Source organism: Merops nubicus, unplaced genomic scaffold (assembly GCF_000691845.1).
Source record: "Merops nubicus isolate BGI_N331 unplaced genomic scaffold, ASM69184v1 scaffold17167, whole genome shotgun sequence".
Classification (NCBI taxonomy): domain Eukaryota; kingdom Metazoa; phylum Chordata; class Aves; order Coraciiformes; family Meropidae; genus Merops; species Merops nubicus.
Window position 1 is genome coordinate 1 of NW_008619786.1, and position 7,190 is coordinate 7,190.

At 59.0% G+C, this 7,190-nt stretch overlaps 1 protein-coding gene across 1 annotated transcript in view; it reads right to left on the reverse strand.

Annotated features, from left to right (window-relative positions):
- Positions 1–175: 175 nt before the first annotated feature.
- LOC103776418 (GTPase HRas) overlaps positions 176–7,190 on the reverse strand; it is a gene marked incomplete at its 3' end in the record, with an annotated part of 10,833 nt that continues 3,818 nt past the window's right edge. The window contains exons 2-3 of the mRNA XM_008943928.1: positions 4,590–4,743; positions 176–354 (exon numbers count right to left, since the gene is read on the reverse strand). Coding sequence (XP_008942176.1) covers positions 176–354; positions 4,590–4,700 — 290 coding nt within the window. The remainder of the gene's footprint in view (positions 355–4,589; positions 4,744–7,190) is intronic.

Here is a 7,190-nt window from a genome sequence, read left to right on the forward strand (position 1 = left end):
GGGGGGGAGGGGTCTGACCGAGCAGCTCTCTCCCCAGTCACCAGAACACTTAAGGCTGCATTAGGAGCCCCCTGCGGAGGGGCTGCCGGAGGCACGGGCAGCAGCCTCTGCTCCAGCCCCCCGGGCACAGCAGCCAGAGCACCCCCTGGGCGGGGCAGGGCCCCCGGGCACCGACCTGTACTGGTGAATGTCCTCGAAGGACTTGGTGTTGTTGATGGCAAAGACGCAGAGGAAGCCCTCCCCCGTGCGCATGTACTGGTCCCTCATGGCGCTGTACTCCTCCTGCCCCGCCGTGTCCAGGATGTCCAGCAGGCACGTCTCCCCGTCGATCACCACTTGCTTTCTGTAGGAATCCTGCAGCCAGGAGAGGGGCAGAGAGGGAGGGAGACACGTTAGGGGGGCTCGGGTCAAGGCAAGCAGAGGGATGCAGCGAGTGCACCCCTGGGAAGGTGCCAGGTCATGCTCTGCCTCGGTGCAACTGCTGGTCAGCAGACGACTCAATCTGTTTGAAAAAGGGAAGGGAAAGGAAAAATAAGGAGAAAAAAAAGAAAAACAGAAGGGAAAAAGGAGCAGCTGAGCACGTTTCCCCATCTCTGGCAAAACCCTGGAGAAGCCAGTGCCAGGCTGGCTCTCCCCATTCCCAGCCCTGCCCTGCAGACCAGGGGCAGCTTCTCCTCTACCACGGCACAGAGCTCTCAGCAGCCCTTCTCCTAAGCTGGATTTGGCCCCTCCAGCTGCAGCCCTGCCCGGCTGCTGGAAGGGGACACCCCAGAAAGGCCACTCTGGCCAGCCAGTGCCCCCAGCCACCACCTGGGACCTGCAGGGCTGGAAGGTGTCAATGGTCACCTGGAAATCCAGCATCTCCAACACACTGCAGAGCAGGCACCAGAGGCAACACGCCCACCAGTACAGCTGCTAACTGGGCTTGATGCTAAACTTCTTCTTCAAGCAGGAGAATAACAATGCCATGCCATGAGGAGGGTGTTTCCCACAACCAGCCTGTGCCCAGAGGGCTCCAGGAGAGGCAGGGACTATCCAGGGAGGGCCTCTGGAGTTGGGTTTTTCCCTGCAGCAGAAGCAACCCCAGCTTATCACGATGTGAGGGAAGTCTGTGACTCTCCAGGCAGCTCACCCTTCCCAGCCTCTCCTTTTCAGAGCAGGCTCCTCCAAGCACTGCTCCTCCCACCGTCCCTCTGCCCCGTGCCCAGGCTCATCAGCAGAGATGCTGCTGGGGCAGCTCCTGCGTGGTGGAACAGCCTCATCCTCTCCAGCAGCTCTCCCCTGGGTACAGCACAGTGTCCTCAGCTGCCGGCGAGAGGAGGCAGCCCAGGCCAAAGGCATGCAGAGGGTGAGAGTCAGCACTGTGGCCACGCTCTGCAGGCACTCACAGAGCCCAAGGCTGCAGTCTAAAATGAATCCAAACGTCTGCTGCTCTGCCAACCACCACAAGAGTATGATCAGATGAGCTCTGCAGGTCTGCAGACAAACAGCCGCCGCAGCAGAGGTCAGCACCAGGACCAGCACCGACAGGGGATGGGGCCAGGGCAGCTCCTCCCTTTGGTTCCACACTACGTCATCCACTGGGGCTGATTCACCTTGTGGAGAGGGCTGCAAAATCAGGGGAGATGAGATCTGCTCTGCCACGACCTTCTTGGCTGTGCCTTCCCCAAGAGAGGACTGCTGACCCACCAGGAATAGGTGTGGAGCGATGGGCTGGCTCGCAGCCGAGCTCTGAAGGCAGCTGGCAGCCTGCCCCGGGGATGGGCTCCCATTCCAATCAATAATGTCTCTGGAGTCTCCTTGGTGCAAGGCAGAAGAGCACTGGTTCCACCTCCAGTGCCTGGCAGAGACCAGCCGAGGGGGGTCCAGGGTGTGCCCTGCCCAGCAGAGCATCCTCCCCCCCGTGCCCCTCCTGCGTCCACAGGACCGGCCCCTTGGCACACGTGCCCACATCCTGCCACGCTGCCAGGACACCCTCTGCAGGGGCAGGTGCCACCAGCCCACGTGTCCAGCACCAGCACCCTGCAGCCCCAGGTCATGGCTCGCTGGCCAGGCACAGCTGCAAATGCCAGGCAGCAGGAACAACATCTGCCTGGGGTTCAGACTCAGGGCCACAGACGGAGGCTGGCAGCACCCCAGCAGTGCTGGAGGAGCAGGCCAAAAGGTCCACTTGTTAAATGCTACAGTCAGGATACAACCAGAGGCTGGGGAAGTCTTACTGGCTGACTGCTAAGAGCTAGAAGATGAACCAAAGAATTCCCCAGTGCAGCCTGGCTCTTTCCTCCATCCCCGCTCAGGCGCCACGGGACACCAGCAGCAGCATGGCTCCTTGGTGCCTTCTGGCTCCCAGGGAAAAGCTCCTAAGGCAGCCCAAGAGCCCAGGTGTGAGCACGTGCTGCAGCAGGCCAGCCAGTGCCGAGTCACAAACCTGGCACCTGCACCAGAGACCTGGGAGGGCCTGGGGGAGGAGCCACTCAGGTGGGTTCTCTGCCCCACATGAGGGACAAACTCACTGCTCCACCCCTTCTGCCCTGGGGAGCACCCTCTCAGTGCACCCCAACCCGCTCACACCCCCTCTGCAGCACAGCCTGTGCTCCACTCGTTTCAGCCACGGGTAAATCCTTTGCTCCAGCACATTTACTCCTTTTTCCCCCTCTATCCCACTCATTTCAGCACTGCTGTGCTGTTTGTTAGCTGGCTGAACAGTCAGAGTCAGCTCCTGGGCATGATCCAAAGCAGCTTAGTCACAGGAGGGTGGTTTGTTGGTCACATTTGGATGGCTGGCAGGTAACTCTCTGTGCATCCTAAATCCCCATAAAATGAAGCATAATTAAAAGGAGCCACCCTGGAATGAGTGAGAAGGTGGCTGGGAGGGATGCAGGGCATGACCCACGGAGCTGCACAGGCATCAGGGCTGGTGGGACCTGTAGGTGGAAAAGCACCAGGGGTGAGAGGGGCAAAGAGCAGCTTGTGGCTGCTTTAGGAAGACAAGAGGAGAAGAGCAGAGTGGGAGGAGAGCAGGCATCTCCCAGGGCATGAAGGAGTGGGCAGGGCGAGGAGGGTGTGCTGGGAAATGCCATGCAAGGTTTACATTCCCCACTGCCTGTTTACATGGAGAAAATTCCCTGCAGGGTACATACAGGGGCCAGGCAGCTGGAGACCAAAAAAACAGGATGCCAAACCCCAACACATCATTGGGTCGGGGCTGCCTCTACCCCCCCAAGGTCCATGAGAGGACCATCCATGCAGATGTCTCTCCAGAGGGGCTGCTCTCCAGCAGCAGCTCTTCTGCCAAACCCAGCCTGGAGGAGGCTCTTCAGAAAAGCATCCGAAGCTCCCGGCGAGGAGCAGGCGAGGGGAGAGGAGCTGGGGCAGGCAGCAACTGCCTCCTAAGCCAGGAGACTCCGGAGCCCTTGACAGGAGTTCCAGCCTCTGCCGAGGGCTCTCGGAGTGACCTTGGCCAAATGATGTAATAGCACGTGCTTTTAAGTGCTTTCTCCCTCTCCCCTCTGCAGGACTGTGAAACTATTTCTGCCTTTCCACCAAGGCTTGTCTCACTTGTTTCTGTGAGCTGTAAGCTCCTCAGGGTGGGGACTACACTTACAACACCTACCAGAATAGATTTCGGATCCCAGCTGGGGCCTTTTAGCCATGATGATAATAATAACTGCAGGAACCACAGCTGCATTTACACACATCTGGTGGAGAATCCTCCAGGACTGCAGACAGAGAGGCTATTGTCCTAGAGGCATGACAGAGCTGGAATTTGCCTTCCCAGGGTGGACACACTCCTTGTGCAGAGCAGTGGCTGCTGCCCACATCTCCCCTGAACGAAGGTGTAAGTCATGCAGGGAGTAATTAGCATCTCACTGGCAAGGGGGAAAGCAGTCAGAGAATGGAATATGGTTTTTAGAAGTTAAAAAAAACAAGAAAATGGTGTAATGGCTACTGAAGGTCAGACCCTGCTCTGCACAGCCTCGAGGAGCACAGGGTCTCTGCCTGCTTCTCCAGGCAGGGTGCTGAGCTACACAGCCCAGTGCTACCCTCCACACTGACTGAGGCCCATACATCCACCCTGAGCTCCTTGTGGTGGAGCAAAGGGAACGGTGTGGAGCCAGGATGGCTCAGCTGCTCAGCATGCCTCCCTCAGACTGCAGGGCACACGGAATACAACCAAGCTCCAACACAACCATTCCATCAGTAAATCTCCAAACACCCTGCACGAGAAGTCAGTATCTTTACTCTGATTTCACAGGAGAAATGGAAGCACAGGCACAAAATGGCCTTTCTAAGCTGTCCCTGTGCTGTTGTCCCACCAGCAAGGACGTTCTGTGGTGCCCCAGCCCAGGCACAGCCCTGCCCGTGCCTGCCACCCCCCTCCACCCCTGGGCTCCTGCAGCAGGCACAGGGCACCCACTGTCACCTCCGAGCACAGGCAGAGCACTCCAAAGAGCTCTGCAAAGCAGAAGACACCCCTGCTCACCCTGAGGCTTGAGACCAAGCCAAGCACGCCCTGGGTTGGAGGCAAGGTGGAGAAGAGCAAGAGGAAAGCACTCAGACAGACAGGGCCCGTGCCCAGAGCCACTTACCTCTATCGTGGGGTCATACTCATCCACAAAATGGTTCTGAATGAGCTGTATTGTCAAAGCACTCTTCCCAACACCACCAGCTCCCACCACCACCAGCTTATATTCAGTCATCTTCCAGCCGACCCCAGCTCAGGACTTCCAGGACCACCACCACCTGCAAGGAGAGAGAGGGCTCTGTGTCAGGAGAGAGGGTCCCTCAGCACCACCACCTCCTCTGCAGCAGGGCTGGCTGCTCAGCCTCCCTCTTCTGCCAGGAAAGGCAGAAACCTGCAAAGCACAGCTTCCTTCCTTGGTATCAGTGTTCCCCAGTCTTCTGCACGTCCCAGGAGCTCCCAGAGGCTGTGAAGCAGAGACACAGAGGTCTGGGATCCAGCAGGTTGTGACACAGAGACACCCAATTCTGCAAGGCAGAGGTGAAGGGACATGCCCCTTCATGCTGCAAGGGCCTTTGAAGGTCCTTGGCTTGGGTAGGGATCGAGGGTGGGAGAAGGTAAACCCCCTCCCTGGTACCCTGGATGGCAAAGCCAGTGAGCCACCATCAGAGGTGCAAGGTGCTTTTGATGTAGCTTTACAGAACTGCCCATGAAATGTCACCACGGGGTATTCTGACCCAGCAGCACCCTGGTCTCTCACCTCCAGCTCTCAGACTGCTCTCACCCTGGCAAGCTCGGCCTGGAACTGGGGAGATGGTGGGATGGCCAGTGTGCCCCAGGGGCCAAGGGCTTTCTTACCTTCTTGCCACCCAGCACACTGACTACCCTGGGAATCTGGCCAGAGACACTTCACTTAGTTCAGTCTGCCACCCTGTCCTGTGAGATGCTGTCACAAAAGGTGCTAAGTGGGAATGATGATGAGGGTGAGGATGAACAAACCACATCTGCAGCTCCATGTACTTCCCGTGGCCCTTCAGCAAGAGACAATTCATCCCCCACCTCCTCCTCTGAATTTCTGCTCCAGCTCCACCAAGAAAGAGGAACTTTAACTCAGCAAGATTACAAAACCCTGAAGGTTTAAATAGAACTCACCCTCCCTGGGCTGCAGCCCCTGCCCATGGAAAGCCACCCCAGGGTCAGACACTCATCTGCAGCCGTCATCTGTGAGCTGGGGGAAGCCAGCCAAGGCACAGGGGTGGGGGGGACACGAGTCACAGTTCCCCCCCTGGTCACCACTTGACACAGCCTCCCCCACTGCACGGGGATCAGACACCTCCCAGTGACACCCCTCTGCTCCCAAGACCCCAGCAGAGGTGCCAGCAGAGGCCACCCCCAGCAGAGGCCACCCCAGCCCTGCTCTGTGCCTGCTGTGCTTGCTAAGGCAGACACCCCAAGTTTTCACACTGGCTGTGGGGACACACTGCACGGAGCTGTCCCTGTTGGTTGCTGTGGAAGCTTCCCCTGACGTGAGGATTTCCAGGAGAATAAACCAGAGTTCCTATTCCCAGGAGCCAATGCAGAGCCCAGACAGAGCTGACCACTGGCAGAGGGAACCAGGCAAGCACAGCCCCACAGGCCCACGCGGAGCTGGAACAGGTCTGCAAGCTCCTGGAGATCCCAGAGCCTGGCCCAGGTCAGCACCTGGAGCCCTCCCTGCCCACCACACCTACACCCGCAGGGCTGAACGCAGCACACCCAGGGGGGCAGGGCTGGGGAGCAGCCCCCCGAGAGGGGCAATGGGGAGCAGAGCAAGCCTGGGAGCCACGGGGCAGCCCAACGGCCCCAGCGTGGAGCCAGAGCTGCCACTGCTCCACTGCCTGACCTCACGGAGCTCCCGCAGCGAGAGGGCTCCTGGCCCTGCCCAGAGCTGCCCAGGAAAGGCTCCCAGTGCTCCCAGCCCAGCCACCAGAGCCACACGGCTCCAGCAAACCAGAAACTCTCCAGCCCTGTGCAGGAACCTGCCTGGAGGGCTGCCACCACCCCACCCTTGTCCTGCAGCGAGGGGATGAAGGGCAGAGGGCACAGGGGCTGTGCCCACAGAGGTGAGGACCGAGGTGCTTGGCACAAGCCCTGGTGGGGCCAAGGCCTAAGGCAGGTGCAGGCACCGAGGTCACAGTGCTCCAGAGAGCCAGCTGTGTCCTGCAGAACAGCCCCACGCCCCTCACGGCCCCTCTTCTCCAGCACAGCTTCATCTGCAGGGGCAGACGTGGTTCTGGGGCCCGACTGCAAAATCTCCAGGGACTCACCCAGCAGAAGCAGAGTTGAGGAACTCAAGGGGCATCTGTCCCATCACACCACCACAGTTCCAAGGAAAGCTCAGGTGCCAAGTGAAAGGGATCTCCAGTGGGTTCCCAACACACTCACCACAAGGGAGGCTCTGCCACCCTTCCAACAGGATCACTGAAGGACCTTTCTCCATGTCCTCCCTCTCCTCCCGTTGCCCTGTTTCTCTCCCAGGATGGACACCAAGCCAACTGGATATGCCAGGAGACAAGACTGTTCTTCCAGCACTGCCACACTGGGGCCAGCCACGACAGAAGTTTTACAGCTGCCCACCACTGAACATTCACCCCCTACCTGTCCATGGGGAGTCTCTGCACTTAGGGGCATCAGAAGGGAGTTTCACCTCAGCAGATCTCTCTGGACACATCTCAGACTGGTCACTCTT